We start from the raw sequence: 19,163 nt of genomic DNA on the forward strand, positions 1-19,163 counted from the left end.
AAAACTTTTGTTCGTCTGATTTTACACTTAATGAAGCTTGTGCCCAAGCTTTTTTCAGTCGTTTCTTGGAGAAGAGGGCTTAATTGTAGGCAGCTGGTATTCAAAGTAAAATTTGTGCTTGTCAAAATTTGGAAGAAAGTTCCCAGTTTCCAATGTACTTTGCTTCTAAACTGTCCTGCTTGCTTCTGATTCTGCATTATATTATGCAACATATTAGGCAACAAATCTGTAACGTGAGTGGTAATGGGGCTGAGCCTTCACATCCCAGCACCCTTCTGTAATGCCCGCACCATTCTGCACTGCAGTTGGAGAGGTCACAGCACAAAACATTGCCTTTCACAGCATTCTGCCTCCAATCCTGATGGAGCAGCAGTGATAAACACAAGCCAGGCAGGCTGGCAGTAAAGTCTTGTGGTTGTTTGTTTTTGGAATTGGTTGGAAACAGAAGTGCTGAGGTACTAAGAGGCAAGCTCCTGTTGTTATACCTGCAATCAGAGTGGTTCAAAAAAACATTTATTAATATGCTGATAGGTGTTTATATTTTTACATACATATGTATAAACATATACGAATATATATTCAAATATATATAATGCATATAAAGAATTTATGAATAACAATAACATATAAATAGCAAAAACAGACTAACAAAACAGAAAAACCCAACTTCAGCAAGATTATATGTAAGTTTGTTACTTTTTTGTTTTGTTTCTGTTAACCAAACAGTATTGAGAGTTAGATTTTACTTGATGTTGTAAGAATTTGCTACAAGGAATACTATGAATAGCTAGACCAAAATTAATTTTTCTGTGACCCTGGGCTTTTTAATCTGATTCATTTCATGAGATACTCAATTTGACAGATTCAGACCTGCCCTGGAATCTTTTATTGATGTGCTTTCTTTTAGGAGAAGAGTTTTTTGTTTGTTTGTTTCGAGTTTTCTCCTGTCAATTAGTGTCAGCAGCTTTCTTCATTTATCAAACAATATTTATAGATCCTCAAATAATGGTAAATTATTTTTAAAAAAAAAAATTCCTGTTGAACAGTGTCCATCTGGGAAATGTGTCTTGCTTACAGTGTACAGGTACATTTCCAGTGCATTCTGGATATTATGCTTTGCTGTTACATGCATAGAATAGATGGAATAGGTCTGTCTTTTACCACTCTGTTCTGCTGAATCTATGGTATTTCTTCTGTGTAAATTTTGCCAAGGAGAGGAAATTTTCACATCAACATGAAACAGTTCAAACTGAGTTTTATAGCCTTTGAACAGGCCCAGGAATGTTATTTATACTGATACTTTATGCTGCTGTTTGGAAACTCTTTGAAGAATTTAGAAATACCTGTGGGGTATTTCTTCTTTTTTGTACCAAAACATGATCTCCTTGTCTTTCCCCTCTCAACTCTGTGGATAACTTCAAGTTTTCTTACTAATAGTAATCAAATGCTCTTCGTGGGACTTCACTTGTGTCAGCAGGTGATGTGCACAAATACTCATGTTTCTTGATATATTTGAATGAATGTATATTTGTGCCTTCAGGACAAAGAGGCCCACGTGCAGTCATTCTACTTAGGTGACTGCCAGGAGAGAGCAAGCGGAAAGACAGGTGATTATAGGGTTGTACACGATAAAAAGATTTCTTTGAGTGTGCTGGAGGCTTCAAGGTAGATCTCATGGGTGCCAGTCATTGGAGGTAAGACTTGTGGATGACCAGAGCCTGGAGCGTTATAGTTATGAATGTACTTTCATCAGTCAAGCCATGTTAATGTTGAAGTTCCAAAGAGATTTTAAAAGCGAGGACAGTTGTAGAAATACTGTCCGTATCACTTCAAAAGAATAAATATACATTGTCATAAACATCCTCTATGACCTTGTCTCAAAACTGTGAAACAGCCTTGTAAAATATTTTTAATTGCAAATTTTGACTTGTAAATGCTGACATCCTTCAATAAAAGAAACTACCGAGCAACAGCTTGGATTGACAGATTTATTAAGCTTGTCTAGTTATTAGTCAAATTAATTGAAACTCTTTACAAATGCAAATGTAAGAATGAACACTTTGGGCAGAGATAGAGAGATGGTGAATATTCAGCATAAAGACTTTCTTACCTAAGTTGTTGTTGATATTGAGCTGTCTTTTTAGTTTAAATATATGGGAAAAAAATGAGACTAAAATCACGAAAAGGAATGGAATAGTTGATGGTTGACTCATACTGACGTGAGTTAGTAACAGCTGGTAATTTATCTTTTTCAAGGATTATACTTAAACTGTGAATTGCTGTCATAGTGCCAAACGTTGATAGAGTTTAAATCTCTCTCTCTATAAATTTTCACAGTAAATCTCGAGTAGCTATAAAATAGTATATATAGTAGCTGGAAAGTACTGCTCTGAGTAAACTTAAAATTGCATCAGTTTTTATAAAAGGGGTAAAAAGTTACATAACAAATAGCAGTTAGTGCCTTGTTTTATGTGCTATAAATAAATTAGCCTTAGTAATGTAGCACCTTTCAAGATGCTATGAAATAGCTGTGATATTAATACTTAGTCTATGTTCTTCATAATGCATGTGTAGCTTTTGAGCTCTAGCTAATAACTCAAAATTGTTTGTCCTCTTTATAAACAGTATTGATCAGTGGAGGTTAGTACTGTTCTGTGTCAGACATTTTCTGCCAAGAAGGGTGAAAGTATTTGTCTTTCTCCTGCTTCCTGTTTTAACAATATCAGCACCTCAAGTACAGTTTCAAGGGCATGCTAGTTTTCTTTTTTTATTAATTAATTGCCCTCATTAGATCAGTATGTAAACTTGCAATGAGGAATATTTGCACTGATAAAGTAACACTTCAGGATTATAGAATGGTTTTAGTTGATCGTGAATATAACACAAGATGTTCTAACGTAACTGCTATAAGGAAGCTGTAATGGAAGCTGGATGGATTTGATGTTCATAGAAACTAGTCGTGCCTCTAGAGAACTTTGTACACTTAATCATGTTTTTTCATATTATGTTTGGTAAGGCAGAAGGAGATGTACTCTCTGTTTTCGCATGTAATGGCCGATCACAATGGATTAGCATTAGTATGAACGGTTTCAGTACTCTGGCATCGTTTCTTTGCCAGGTTCTGATGTTACTAAGTGAAATATTTGTAAATGATGATCTCTTGAGGTCCCTTCCAACCCCTACAATTCTGTGATTCTGTGAAATGACTTTTGCAACTGAAACAGATAATCAGGCAAGTGGGGACTCAGTACTTCCAAAGTGAATCCAAAGTCTAGGCATATACTACTATGCCACTAAGGACTTCTGCAATTCAAAGTCTGTGAAAAATTCATGAAAATGATTAAAAAGTTCTATTAAGCTGTTAGTGAGAAAGCAATGAGGCCCCAACTGTCACGTGTGGCAGGAGAGGACTGAACAAGAGTCGTTTCTTGGAGTTAACCTGAGATAGGGCATGAAGTGTGTGCAAGTGTAGCACCACGCTATCACCGTGTTAAATTGCCTCCATCCCTCCTTTTCTTTGTCTTTGGACTTGAAGTGCAGTTTCTGTGTAGCAAAGGTAAAACCTTTTTCTTCAGGAACATTCCCACACTTCTGATACTTGATCGAGGCAGAAGTGCTGCACATCTCTGTTACATAGTGCCTTGGTCTCATTTGCTATGTTTCGACTTCACCTGCTGGTATATAGGTAAGAAAATAGGCTTGCATGTTTTGGCTGCGTCATTAGTGGACATAGACATCTACTGGTCCAGGCATAAAATCTAATCCCATGTAATAGGTGATCAGAAGAATTAAAAACTCGACTATGTTGCCCATGGAGATGGAGGTTGGCAAGTGCTTTTGCTCCATATCCCTAGAAATTACTCAAAGTTTTAAGATAAAGCAGTTCTGAACAGACATGCCTACGAGCTCATATGGGATCACTAAGTGGTGTGTCGCTTCAAAACATCCAAGTTATGTACATGAATTTCCTATAAATTCTTGTCTAATTTGCTGAGTCTGGCACCTCGAAATTTGTGGGGAGTTACCCACGGAGATTGTAAAATCTTTCTTCATAATTGGATCCAAATGTTTTTGGCTTGTAGTGTGTTCTCTCCTTGTACTCTGTTTCCTCTTCCTACCAAGAAGGGGACTAGTACTTTACAACACTCACAGTGTTTTTGAGAGATATTTGTTACGTGGCTAGTAAGAGGCACTGATAACTTTAAACCTTTAGCAGATTTTATACTCAGTCTTCTCAAAATCTTGAGTGGTAAAATAGTGGTAAAATAACTCCTCCATGTTCTCAGTGATGCACTTCAGCAGTCAGATTGCATCAAAAAGTATCAGAAATGTGGTAACAGGCTATAACAATAAAAATAATAGTGTGCATGTCTACTTTTTACCTTCCCCTATCACTCTTATTAGTTCACATATACAGACGAGAGCACCCTGATACATGTAGAAAAATAGGTCATAAAATATCTAGTAATTTATTTACATTATTCCACAATTTCTGTATTTAGTTACATTATCCCAATATTGAACTGTCCAGCTGCCTTGGTATAGAAAATACCTGGCAGATTTTGATTAGTTTTATTTGAATGTTCACCCAAACCTACATTCCCATCACCTACCTTTGTTGTCCCTCTGCATCTGCCTGAGAGAATATTTTAGCTCGTTCAAGTGACCTTTGACCAGTGCTGCAAATTCCTACACCCCTGTTCTATTAAATCAAGATACCATTTATTCCTCTTCTGAATGCTGAACATTTGGTATTTTACATGTATTTGGGGTGAGGCTGCAAGGGTCTAGGCAGTGGCAAGCTGCTGGAAGTGTGCCTAACATACTGTACCCAGTCCTTTCATCTTGCAAAGATTCAGGGTGCCCCCAACTCCCGTCATTGCTTGCCTTGCTAGATTTATAATCAAGACCTGACCGTAATCCTGATGAGATTTACTGAAAGTAAATGCCACTGAGGTCGCCCTGTTTAGTGAAGATGGTAACCATAAGATACAGATGAAAACGAAAACCTATGAATTGTCAAGAGTACTTTTTGTCTCATTACAATTGCGTTCAAGAATCCCTGGAGTAAAGTTTTGGAGAATAACTTTCTAACATTTTAGTAATCTGGACTAATTGAAGGTTCATTTTGTGATTCTATATTAAAAATAATAATAATCATAGTGAGAAACTGAAGTTCTTGAGTTAATGCTTAAAGTACTGAGCTAGTGTGTAACTGGAGAGGAAACTGTGATCATCTTGGTGCAGGGCTTTCAGCCCCCTTTCTTTCCCTTCCCAGGATGCTGACTTTTCCTTGCCCGTGCTGTAATCAGTTTTCCTTCCTTGTGGGTTTGGGGATTGGCAAGGACAAGAAGAGTTTTTTCCAAAATATCCTGCTAGTTTTTGCAGGGGAGGCTTTATTAAAACAAAACTCTCTTTTGGGCTAGGCTACAGTTTTGACCTACATATATCAAAACTAAAATAACAGTTTGCAAATTAGGAAATTAGGATTATAATCTGCATGGTTCCTTTGGGGGTGGGGGAGTACAGGGAGGAGTGATAATCCTGTTCTCGAAAGATTTTCAAACTATGTTGATTCCTTTTTTTCTAAAGGAAAAAGTCTCCGCTAAAGAAGTAAAAGAATTTAGGAATTAAATCTCTTCCATTCCAGTATGTTTTGTTACAATGAGGAATGAATAGACTGTTCAAGATGCATTCTGTTATTCTCATGTGAAGAATAAGAAATTACACAACACAGACAAACATGCTGATAAACTTTATTTTATAATTAAGAACATAAATTATACAATGTGCATCTCAGTGCAAATGAACAGTTGCAGAGTATATGGGCCCCCTGTAGATTGAGTAAAAAAGAAAAAAAAAAAAAGTTTGCTGCTGGACAAATCACTACCAGATGCAGATTTCAATAAACACATACTGTTGTAGACTTACCCAAAGGTGCTATGAATTTCTTGAAGCAAGTCTGCCTCTACATTCACTAAACCATTGAACCTTTGAATGTTACCGGAGGTACTGTATTGTGTTCACCCTTCCCCCTGTATTTATTGTACTTGTCTTGTAGATTTTTAAATGTTGTCCTTAAGAGTACTGAAATGTTAACCATGTTTGCATTCTCCTGACAACTTATATTTTCTGTAGAAACATCTCCAAAACTTCACTTATGGAGTTGTGTAAGAGAACTTGTGCTATCAATTATCACATATTCAAAACTCATTGGTATTTTATTATTGTCATCATTTAGTTTTGACAAGACCTTTCTGTACAAACAGAAGTAGCTTTTTTTTTCAAACTACTGTAAGTATAGATGGAACTTTTAATTCATAATAAATTAATAACTGTAATGCCAAGAGTTTTTGAAAGATCATGCAGGCTTCTCACATGTTAATGGCAGTGATTGCTAATTCATAGTCACATACTGACAATCAGAGAGAAAGCTAAGTATCGCAAATTTTAATAACAAACCATCAACATAAGACTTTGTCCTTTATAGAAATCTTGTATTAAATTTTCATAAGGTATTAGGGTTAGGGGTTTTATGAAGCATGAAATAATTTTACCCGCCTGATTGTTTAAACATTTGCATCCATATTGCTACTATAATGCAAATATTGTTGGCTAAAGTTGGCACTGATTTTGCAGAGATTTATGAAACAGACATGGATCAGCAACAGTGAATTTGAATAGCCCTTACAATGAGTACTAACCATAGCTCTGACCGTCCTGAGCTTTCTGTTTGTTCCTGAATAGTTTCCTGTTGTTTACCCTTTAATGAGTATCTCTACAGAATGCTGATGTTTCCTTTCCTGTATTCTAGTTCAGGTTCCAGTGAAGTTTCTTTTTTACAATCTCTTCTTCATGAACACGTAACTTGGCTTCCAGCTGAAATTTGCTTTGCAGCGTACTTGTTTTGTGTTTATGGAATTGGCTGGAGTCCTGGAGAGCCCACCTGATAGCTTAGCAGGGACAAAAATATATGAGCAGTTTCATAGTTAAAACCCAGACTTGATTCAAGGATTAGTCATTTCGTCCCTGAGAAGATACAGATCACTTCAGTGATCAAGTTTTTCTTAGCAGTGACTTCAGTCGGTTGATTTAGGTGCAAACTGGAGAAACGTCCTCTCCTGGAAAATGGAAGTCGCATCTGACCTCAGGAAGAGGCATTAAAAATGTTCATTTTTAAGTTGTGTGAAATCATGTGGGCTAATCAGGAAATGTAAAAAATACGTAGGTAATGATACAAACTGTTACTTAGATGGAGGTAACATCTAAGATGCTTATTTATTTTTCTGCAGCTGAAATAGAAAGAGAAGTCGGAGAAATAGAGAAGGGATGCAGAAATAAACCTGTGAAGTATATAGCCATTATTTTTCAACCTCTCAAGGGACAGAGGGGTTAAGAGATACCATTTTGAAAGGGTCTATGTTGTTGAAATGTTTATTTATCTAAGTGTCTACTGAAACAGCGTGCCAACAATAGCAAACCCAAAATGAAAGTTAAAAAGAGAGAAAACTACTACTGGAAGAGAATATGAAGCCATAACAGAGCTATTTAACATTATTACAGTGCAGCAGCTGTTTTCGCTAATGTTTCTTGGTTTAAAAAAAAAATCTAAGTTCTAATTCCCTTTGTCTTCTTACTTTGAGTAAGTATAGTATATGAAGTTTGCTATGACTCATTCTTCCCACAAATACTATTTCTTCGAATAGCCCTTGTAAAAACATGCCTTTCATATTAATTGTCTTAGTTGGCAACTGCACAGCCTTTTTTCTTCCTGGGTGAGTGATTTATACCTACCGATCTCTGGATCTGCCTCATGCTGCACATGGTGCATGCCAAACTAGTGGTGATATTATGCTGTACCTATGATTACTGTACTTGCATTTTGAAAGACCAGAGTTGGATGGTAGAGTATACCAATCACTGAAATTAGTTTTCTGTCGTTCTTCACAGGCAAATAACTTTATATGTAACAATTTTTTCTTATTGTAAATCTTGTACTTGTTTTCAGAAGATGACACACATTACATAGAGGCTTCATTTTTAATTCTCAGTAACATCAAAAAAGGATAGTGGACAAAGAAGGGGCAAATGCAAAATAAGATGTTATTTCCAGCCTCCAAAGGAAGCCTCGTTGCATGACTTCTGCTCACTATAAGAAATACTAAAAAGAAACGTGGAAGTTAAATGATGAAAATTCATTCAGGTAAAGAATTGAAAAGCATCTGTTGTTGCTTTCATATGTGAGTGGCTGCTGAGCAGTCTATTTTAACTTCAGCATCATAGGCAGTTGTGGCAGTACGAAGAACAGCCGTGGTTGTAGGCTTTCTAGTTGTTTTTGTAATACTTCAAATTGCTCTGATGGCACAATGTAACTGTCATGCCCTATGGGAGAATTTTATACCGAATGACATAGACTCACTAAGTTTGTCCAACTGCGCTAGCATGCGCTCATGACAGCAGCATGCATGGGTCTTGCTATGGTCATCAACTTCTCCAGCTGTCTTTGGTTGCTGGAAGAAAGGGGTGGATTATCTGGGGACAGCCTTTGGAGTGAGTCCAAACTGAAACGCAAGCTCAACCTTTTTAGAGGGGTAATGAAATCCTTTAAATGTTGCTTTTCTTGGTTGGTGTTGGGTTGGTTGGGGCTACTTTTTTGATACTTCTTTTCTCTGGATTTAATCAAGAAGTTAGAAATTGGATCAAATTGTTTAATCCATTTAGTATGTAATTTAATATTGGTTAATGTGTGCTTAATACATAAATTCATGCTTGTAGATGACTTTTTAATTACTCATTCCTCATTCTTGCTAAAGTAACAATAAAATCTTGGTTATAGCTGAAAGGTGTTGATAAGGTTCAAGGAGCTGACAGTGACTTTTCTTTTTAGACAGTGGAAATTAGAGATGGTTCTGAGGGATTTTGAGTGGGAAATGAGGTAATACTAGCTGTTTTTTTTTATTTAAATGGAGGCATAAAGGTCACAAACGTAATTGTTCCACTAAGAAAGGTAACTCAAACAAGGATGGTCATTAAAAAAGTCACTTTATAATGTAGCACATCTTCATCTTGTAAGTAATAGCTGGTGGAAGATGTTGCATCAGCTCTTAAGACAATACCGGAGAAAGGTTATTGTGTTTGGAAAATTGCAAGGATTTAAGCTTACTTATGAAAGAGGAAAGTTTGTTTTCATCAAGAAATGTATAAATAGAATGAATATTGTGACTGCTGAATGTTTTGCTTTCAGAGGAGAGTGATGTTCACCAGCACTAGCATAAAATCTGCTATCCTTTGTTCTGATTTTGAGATTTTGCTTTGCTCTCTTCTGTGCAAAAGCAAAGCAAACAACTTATGTCCCAGAGAAAATTGGTTATAGAACAGACTGCCTATTTACAAATATAATTTTAATTTGAAGAGATGAGGTAAGAGATTAAAACAGTACTCAGAAAGTTGCAATCTTTAATTCTAGTATCAAAAACAACTTTGTCTAGATCTTCATCATACTTTTTTTTTTTTTCTTAATTTCCTGTGGGACTCATTGTATCTGTTTCAAAAAGAGTATCAAGACTACTCTAATTTTGTATTTAAGTAAGGGATCTGATTAATACTTCAGGCATGCAAGAGAGCTATACCATTAATACTGTTGTTACTGCAGCGAGATGCTATTACAGACATCACAAGACTTGTTATACAAGGAAACATGATTACTCTGGATTAAAGAAGTTGCCAAAGGCTTGAAGGATTTATAAGTGCTGCTGCTTTGAGTTATATATAACTTCATTATTTTGTTGAAAATGTTTAGATTTAGAATTAATGAAGCACAATAAATGCTGATGAAATGAATCAGCAGGTTTGACAGCCTTTAGCTGATGCTGAGCAGATGATGAATTTTACTGTAGTATTCTTTAAGCCTCAAAATTGCCAGATACATACAGAAAGTAATAAATTCAGCATTTGCACAGACAAATGAAAACAATATTCTTTATAAATGGAGTAACACTGCGTCTGGTAAGACTTGAAGAAACAGTGCCAAAGTTGTGCCAGGGGAGGTTTAGACAGGGTATCGGGACCGATTTCTGCACAGAAGGGGCTGTGAGGCCAGCAACGGGCTGCCCAGGGCAGTGCTGGAGTCCCCAGACCTGGAGGTATTGCAGAGATGTGTGGAGGTGGCACTACGGGACGTGGTTTGGTGCTGGGACATGGTAGTGTTAGGATGGTTGGACTGGGTAACCTTAAAGGTCTTTTCCATCCTAAAGGATTCAGTGGTTCTCTGATGTGCTTGAGAATTGCCATGAGCAAGGCATCAATTTAAGAACGTGTCTGAACTGACTTATTGTAGGGCATGTGAGAGAAGAAACGGTGTGGTGACCTCCTGGCGGAGGTGTCTGTGGTCTGAGTCTTGGGGCAAAAGCTGGTGAGAGCAGTCACCGTCTGCAGAGGGGTGAGGATGTGAGGGGCGATGTTGGTGTGCTGGCTGCCTGTGTCTAAGCGAGACCAGGATGGAGGACCACTGAAAATTTAAGCTGTGCTGTCCTGGGAACAGAAAAAGGGATTGACAGCTGTGTGAAAGAGGTCTGGGGCTTGCTGAAAGACTAGGTAGGCTGACTGAGTTAGTTGTAAATGTTTGGAGATTAAGAGGGACAGGGAACAGGGTTTGCAAGCCTCAGGCAAAGAGGAAGTGGGAAAATGTGGCTTTTGAAACAAAGGGCTTAATGTTGGCTTTTTCTGCAGCATCTCCAAAATTTAGTCACAGTGTTAGTGTAATTAGAAGGGACAATGAAATGTAAATTCCTCGTGGCACTGCTGTGTGCTGGGTTGCCGCAAGGTCCCTGTTTGTGTGAGTAAGAGTTCAGTGAATGCATATCATGTCAGTTTGATCGCTCCATTAATCTCAGCTGCACAAAATTGGCTGTATTTTAAAATAGCTTCATTAACCCAGCCCAGAGACTAGTGCGACATACAGTAACTTGTTGCAGACAGCTGCATCCCATTCCAGTGTACGAAGTCTGCAGTACTGCCACGATGTTTCAAAACGGTTATTATTTTAACATCTGGTTAATTACAAATTATTTATTCTGATGTTAAATTTAGTAGAGCAGTCATCATTTGCTCTTGTTACCACGATGCAGAGTTGGCGTGGCATGTATTAATGTCAGTGTTAGTAAATCTGAATGAGAAACGAGCAGTAACCAATGATGAAAGGCTTTCCAACTCTGAAGTAGACTTACTGCATTTGTTTCTTACAGGCAAGACTATAAAAGGAAGATATTTAATGGCAGAAATTGTTTTGCAGTTCCATTTGCCCTGTAATGTGACTCAGGAATTCACTTCTGTAAAACTATGACTAAGTCCCTTTTGCCTTTGAGGTATAGACCTGGATGAAATCCAGTAGGAGATTGGATTTCAGCAAACTGGAGAAGTCCTTTCCCGGGCTTTTTAAATTTGCAATTAGGACAAAGCTACATCAGAAGTCAGCACAGATTTCTCATGTAACTTATTCCTTGATCAGGTGGGTTTTTTTGTTTGTTTTTTCAGATAGTGTCTGATTACTAAATTAATCTCTCAGAATTATTAAATCATTCCCCTGCCAAATCAAGTCTACAGATGTAGTACATGTTGTCTTTTGTTCCTCTGGAAATGTTAGGTTTTATAGCAGCGGAGCGAATCCCTAGACTGATAGAGCAAAGAGAGAGAGTAAAAAGGAACGCAGATAAATATTGTGTCGTTTTTTCAGGTGCCATGCTTAATATATGCCAGAGTGTTTGAAAGCAATGGATCAAGTCCTGGTAATGGTACCCTATTTGTGAGTTGTTGGGGAATTTTTGGTAAGGTTTTTGTTCGTTTGTTTTATGTAATGAGAAGATGGTGTGCTCTCGGTCACAATCTGCCCAAGCAACTGTTTTGAAAAGTCTGCTACACTCTGTGGTGCAGTGCGTTTGAGTCGCACCGCTCCATTGTGTGTTTGCAGTGACAGTAAATGTAAGCAGGTAGAGGAGCACAGAGCACGGTCATCCTGGACTGGGCAAGCCCTGCTCCGAACAAACCAGCCAACCCACCTGGCCAGCCATGAGTGCTGCTCTCGGTGGAAGTTCATACGCCTTAACGCTCAGGGAGCAAAGTGTCTACAGAGGCAGCCATGTGGGGAACATTTGCTGGTCTGGGATTTTGCATGCTGACTTGCAAAACCTACGCTCCAAATTGCATTGAATATATTAACTTCTCGTTTCTTGCTTCACGATATACAAGGCATCAAGGAGTCAAAACCTTAAGGACAGTGTATTTTCTCTGTATGTTTTTGGAGATGGAGGACAGGGAAGAACAGAAATGGTCTCCTGCCAATATTATATGTTAGTGGCAAGTAGAAAAAATCTGTTAGTCCACAAAGACCAACAGCTGGAATTTATCATGTCTTGCAAGCTTTCAGCTAATTTTTCTCAGTGTATCCCACCCAAAGGTATTTTTAAAACTGTTTGGACTAAGCTCTTTTTCTCTCCCTTGTGCTTATATTGACATAGTCACAGATGTTGTTACTATGTAAACCACTATTATTTTTTTTTTTCTTAAATACTTTCCTGGTTTCCCTTTTACTGTGACAATTTTGTTGTTGTTGGGAGATGGAACTATTTCATTCATGGGCCACAAGTGTTTTCTTTTAAGTATTCAAAGTGTCTCATCCTTCTATTGTGTTTTTCCAGTTTACTATAAAATGCCAAAGCCCTATTCCAATATAGCTTTGTTTAAACCTTCCACTCTGGTTATTTTTTTAATTTTCTCAGTATTGCTTTAGTTTTTCAAGATGTATCATCACTTTCATTTCAGCAATGAAATTATGCTTTTTCATTGACTTACTTCAGTCCCATCTGTTGTTAACTGTGCGTTTAACTATATCATAACACTTTTTTTCTCATGTCCTGTCATAGATTAATTTCTCTGATTCACTCCCCTCAGCATTAGCTTTGGATTTGAACATCTGTATGTTTTATTTTAAGTGGTCACCAGCATGATTTGAATTTAAAATATTCATCTTTTCAACTTCCAGGTTTACAAAACTGCTTTATGTATTCAGTGGTAAACTCCCTGAAAAAACACAGTTCCAGATTCCTATTATATTTGTATTATTTTGTTATTGTAATAACCAATAAGTTGGCTCAGAAATGCTTCTAAACAATTTACTTTTTAATAGGGAACTTGATTTTCTGTCAGAATGCCATACAAAAATTTTGTTCACAAATGGCTTTCTTTGCTATTTTCCTTAGTTATTTTCCTTGTCATGTTAAAAAGAAATCAGAAATTTTCTTCCATGTTTTCTTCTTTCACATTAACATGGACAATGTGACGTTTATTCTGTTTATGATCACAAACACTTTGATTTTCAACAAGTGCTCGACAACTTCAGTGAATTACGTTAGTAGTTACTGTGAAGCTGTTTACTGGTTTATATTTAAATTTATTTTGGTTTATATTTAAATATTTATTCTTTGTCTTTACAAAGGCCAAGACTTAAGATTAGGATCAAATACTGTGTTGGTATTTCATTTGTTTTTTTCATTTACTGGGTGTTTGAGATGCCAAGTATCCTGCTTTCTGGATTCACGAGAAAATTGCCTTGCCTCAGTGTTTATACTTTTGCTTTTTCTTGAACCTATAAAGTCAATTTAGTAGTCTGAAACACAGGTTGATTTCCCATTCTTGTACAAACATGCATCTTCCAATACTTGTATTCTCATTGAGCAATCAGAAATTGCAAGTACCAGTTTTTCCTGACTGTTAAGTACCGGGTGTAATTCAGCAGTCTCCGAGGGGAAATACTCCTTTAGCTTCTTGCCCCTCATCAGCAACCCAGCAACCTTCCTCACCTTTGGGACAGCTTCTGCCTAGAGCATTTTTCTAATATTCATTTGTTGCTAAGTCCTGTTAGTTTATAAAATTGACAATTTAAAATCAAAAGTTAAATTTTATACACTAATGTTCATAGAGAAAAGGCTCCCCCCACCTTTTTCTTTCTGCCTTATCTTGCTTCTCCCAGCCTAAGACTTGTATTTGATCTAACATAACTTCATGGGTTCCTAAAGCAAAAGGCAGGCTATGTGCATAACGACGTACTGCCTTAGATACGGAGCACCCTCTGTGTTTTCCTTTAAATGTTTTGTTTGCATTGTCCAAAATAGCCGTGTCTGCCCTCACATGTGGTCTAGGAGTGAGTTGCAGTGTGAGTCAGTCCCTCTGTTTCTGGCTCATACATTTTCTGTCAGCCTTCTCTGTTTGGGCTGTCTATACATTTTATTGCAGGTTTCTTTTTTACTATTTTGTCTTTCTCTCCTAAATAATGATATCATTTCACCACAATTCTGTGAAAAGAGTGAAGCACATGAAAAACCTGGACTGAATCTGCTGTATTGCAGTTAGGGATTCTTTATTAAAACTGTCGTCAGTCTCTTGGGTTTTGTTCTTCTAAGAGCCTGAGCGTGTTGTTTTTCCTAACAATTTGCACATATATATATTTTTTCACCCCCACGCATGCAGTCGGGCAGGAGGAGCCCCCCGTTGCGGCCTGTTCACGCGTTCAGCCCAGATCCCTGTCTGTTGCTACACTCTGGGCAGAACAGCCAAGTAAGTGAAATACCAGCGAGAAGTTTGACAGTGTTGTTCTCACCATTGACTTGAGCCCGTATTAAGTCTAGCTTTTATCTCTGGCACGTGAGTATCTCTTCACAGAAAAATACTGGAAGTTCTTGGAATTGCAAAGATAGCGAGCCGCTAGCCAAATTTTCCCTGGCTAAGCAGTGACAAAAGCTGCCAGTTGATCCGAGTTTTATGTGCTGTTTTTTCTGATGAGAACTACTGTTCACTGTGAGATCATCAAAACCTTGTTCAGCTAGGATTCAACATTAGATTAGAATTGCTGTTTCCAGAGTTAGAATGTGAATTCGGTTATGGAACAGCGATCAGATCATAGCTAAAGTTGTTCTCCTTGAAATTTTGCAATTAAATTAAATTGAATCCCACTATATTAGTAATTTTAGCTGAATGTTCTAATCCAAAATGAAAATCAGATGTTCTTCATGGAAATAAGGAAGTCCAGACAATGGGTATTGTATTTAGCTTACAAGACTTGTGGTCTTTATTTTTTTTCAGTTTTCATTGTTTATGTTTCAGGCAAGTTTCTGCTCAGTTTAAGGAATAAACTATTAGTTTTAAAACTTTTTTTTTTTTTTTTTTAATTTGTATCCAAAAATATTTCTCTTGAGTTGTATAAAAAAATCAGGTCCTCTGGAAATTCATTGCCCTCATGAATGGAGTCCTGGTGAGTGAGGAATTTTTATGACTCCCTTAAAAAACAATTGCAAGCATTCCACAAATAAACAATACAATGATTTGGGGCGACGTTTTTAATGTGTATTTTACATTAATTTGTTCTCCGATGTTTATTTCAGCATGGCATTTTGTAATTTTTAATTTAATTGTAATAAGAATTCTCTTAGTTGAGAGTAGAGCGTTGGACCATGACTAAATGCTGTTCATCAGCAGCTGCAGATACAGGACCAAGCATGGTGTTGGTTCATGGATTTCCACGGGTTCTGGAAGAAGAGCCAGAATAGTTCAGTTACATAGGCCAGCTGTTCTCTTTCTACTTTTTTTTTTTTCATTATTTTGCAGTTGTTTTAGCTACTTAGATCTTTTTTTCCTCAATTAGTTTTCCTTCTGTATTTTTCATTAATAATAAATTTCACATGTGATTATTTTTTTTCCTTGCTTCTTTTCTAGGGTAAAAGGGTTGCTTTAGCTGATAGTTGGCCATAATAATAGTAGTGTTGGTATTGGCTTTTGCAGCCCTATGTGTAAGCTACTGCAAGTGACAGTTCATATTGTACTGGCACAATTAACCAGTACACCATCGGTGTGACAGCAACATGTCTTGGTGCAGTAGAAACCCTGATATTGTTGATAGTTGCAGAAGAGTTTAATTTTAAAAATTTGGGGGAAGGGGGAGTTAACATCATTTGGTTGTTCATTGCCCAAGGGAGTCAGAGTCGCATGCCTATAAAAGTTTTTGCTGTTGCTTTTGGACAAGTTTTGCTTTCTACTGCACAATCTGCAAACAATCCAAGAGATCCTGTTATCACAAGTACAATTTTAATTCAGATCATGTTCAGCTGCTGCAATATTTTTTCTGATTTTGATTTGTGTCAATAATATTAAGCTAACCCCGAGTGAGCTCACAGGGGAAATTACAACACTTAGAAATGGAAAAATGTTATGCAGCCAGTATGAACCTGTTGCCTGGGGTTTCAGACAGACACTTCAACCTTAGTTTCCACTCTTCTGTCAAACCTGTGTGTTGTCATGTTCTCAGCTCCTTTAATCTGTTAAGTAGAATTGGGAACTGCAGAAAAGTTGCAGTGCTGTGCTGCTCTGGGTGTGCAAGCAGACCCTGTTCTGTAGCTGGGAGCTGGAGATGAGTTAGCAGAGATAACTAAAGCCTTCTGCTGTATTTGCACATGAATAGCAGAAGTATAAAGAGCAACTGTGGAGATCGATACAGAGACTTAGGCTGATCTGATTTTACAGTTTGTTGTTTTTTTTTTTTATTTAAGAGAGCCTGGCAGATCTTCAAAGGTTACCTCTGTCAGAAAATCAGAAAATGAAAAAATACAAATCAAAGGTACAGTGATCTCCTTCCAACTAAAACCACCTTAATTAAGCAACTGCAAAAAGTCACTCTGTCAAAAAGCAGATCGCTTTGTGGTTTTCCAGAGCCGCACAGGGATAGCATCAGCGTGCAGAGGTGACAGATCATGGTCTGCTGGTGGATATTCCCAGGGCTCAGGAAGGGAGCAAGATGCTACGAAGCGGTGCTGCTCTGTACACACTGGGATTTGCAGTGTCTCTGTTACATAGCTCCTCACAGGGGCATCCTCACTGTTTGGACTGAATCAGTTTTCTTGACTCATAACAATGCTGAAGTGATTTATATCATGGTTCAGCACTGGCTTGGCCTCAGCAGAAACATCAAAAAAGTGAGTGTAAGCTCCAGAAGTAGGTGTGCAAACTGGGTTCTCGCTTGGGTATTTTTAGTGGGTAAGAGTTGCTGGGTTTGTGTAACTTCAGGCTTTATTGAATTCTCTGATTTCTGGTTCATTAACAAATATCCTAGAGGTTTTCTTTCAACAACATAAAAAGCCTTTGCAGAAGGTATGGATTTTTATTACTGAGGAGCTGAAAAATCTTCCATGTTTACTGCTGCACTCTGGCATTCGGATGTAACCAGCAGAAGCAGAAAGAAGGCCATTAAAAAGCAATCTATTACTTCTATATTGCTGTATAAAAAGCAATACATTTACTTCTTAGTTGCTGAAGGATAATTTTAGTTTTAGGGATTTAGAAATACTCTGCGGTTTCTGGATATGAATTCTCTTGATCCCGGAGGATGCTGTCCGGTCAGGGAGAAAGGCTCCCAGCAGCCGTAGGGAAGGCAGTCCCGTTCGCCCCATCCAGCTACACGTCTGCAGGGATGAACGGTCCCATTAGAGTGGGACATATGCAAAAGAGAAAATCTCATGTCCTTTCTGCTGACTGGGAGATGAATTAGGGAAAGCTAACGTTACTAAATCGTGTGTCAGCAGTTCCAGTGAATTAAGGGAGAGGAGACCAAATTGAAACTTGGATGTCATCAGTATTAATAATACAATATTGGAACTAGGTTAAAGCCTTTTCAAGTTGCTGTTGCGGCAGCTTTAGTTTACTCAGCTGTATCTTAAAAGTACACGTATACTAATCTGAAATAATTTGTAATTCATTTAGCAAACTCCATTAAAATTTTGTTATGGAACTGCCTCAAATAAATGGCAGCGAATAAATGTCTTGCCATTAAAAAGGTTAGCGGAGAAAGTGAATTATCACAGAGGAAGCAACACATTCATATTGTATTTTCCTCAATGTTCTTTGCAATACAAAATGAACATGCAACCTCTTATATAATTAGCAGTCATTTACTGGGGGAATTTCGGTACTTTCATGTTGTACAAGCTTTTGATCAAAATTTGCCTACACTGCCTTGTTTAATTCTGGCCATCTGGATTAAAAGGTTCTCTTAATCTTAAATACAGATTATAACTCTTTCTTTTTGAGTGCACTGCCATAAAAATTTGGCAAGTTTCCAGCTTTCTTCATTAAAGCTTTCTTTATTATGGTTTTTCGGCCATTAAATGATTGCTATGCACAATGGGTACTTGATTATAATTTGCTGAAACTGGGAATCAGTTACAGCAGTAATCCAGTTCTGTAATTAAAAGAGAGCATGTTCATACCTGCTAGGATCTTCTCAGAGCTACTATGGGAGAGGAGAAACCAAATAGTTGAAAGGCAACAATTTATGCTAACAAAACATCTAAGCATTTTAATCTGACTGTATTTTGTGCTGTGTTGTGGAAGTGTGACTTTTTGCATAGTAACTTATTTTGAACCAAAATCTGTGTTCGGGACAGGCATAAAAGGACAGTTTAATTTGTCATAAACCTTCTCACATCTTTTGTTTTTCTTTTGGGTTTGGAATAGAATGTGCATTTCTAGCAGAAAAGGAGCAATCAGGGATGATCCTTGAATCCAATCCAAGTTTTGTTTCTGCTTTTGTGTGGCTTTTGTCAGGGAGTTCAAACTCACTTTCAGTGTTTTTCCACCTGTAAAGATTTGGAAAAAAAAGAGAAAATTACTAGCTTTAAAATAATTTTAAAAGTGAGTATTTCATAGATTTCATCATTTAATTTTGGTTGTTGTGAAGTCAAAACAAATGGTAAGTTGCCTTAGCTGTGTAGTTGAACTGTTTTGGATGAGGAATATAATAAAATAGCCGATGGTATAGTTAATTCTGATTCTTGGTACATTACAGATAAAGTATATACACGATAAATAGAAACAATTTAAGAAAATATTTCTTTAGAATAGTATAACTGTGTAGCAGCTTTATGCTACTTTTTCTCCCAAAGTTGTATGCCTTCTCTGCTCGCGCTCTATCTTCAAGATTCCTGTTAGAAAATCCTCACCTACAGAACTCTTCTAGAACCTGAATCTGTGCAAGTTTTTTGAGATGAAGCTGCTTAATGAAATCATTTCATTTAAAATTTTACAAGCATGAATTTGGCTGAAAACAATCTTATTCCACAGCTTAA

The 19,163-nt window shown here is 37.2% G+C and overlaps 1 protein-coding gene across 9 annotated transcripts in view; it reads left to right on the top strand.

Moving 5' to 3' along the window:
- Window positions 1–19,163, top strand: part of ATG7 (autophagy related 7) — a 105,112-nt gene that overhangs the window by 47,178 nt on the left and 38,771 nt on the right. For 6 of the 9 annotated variants that reach the window (XM_068694044.1, XM_068694045.1, XM_068694047.1 and 3 more), the window contains exon 19: window positions 11,732–11,822. The exons of the other annotated variants lie outside the window; for them this stretch is intronic. In XM_068694044.1, the coding sequence (XP_068550145.1) occupies window positions 11,732–11,822 (91 nt within the window). The remainder of the gene's footprint in view (window positions 1–11,731; window positions 11,823–19,163) is intronic. 9 annotated transcript variants of the gene reach the window in all.

The sequence above is a fragment of the Anas acuta genome, chromosome 11, assembly GCF_963932015.1.
Source record: "Anas acuta chromosome 11, bAnaAcu1.1, whole genome shotgun sequence".
NCBI classification, from domain to species: domain Eukaryota; kingdom Metazoa; phylum Chordata; class Aves; order Anseriformes; family Anatidae; genus Anas; species Anas acuta.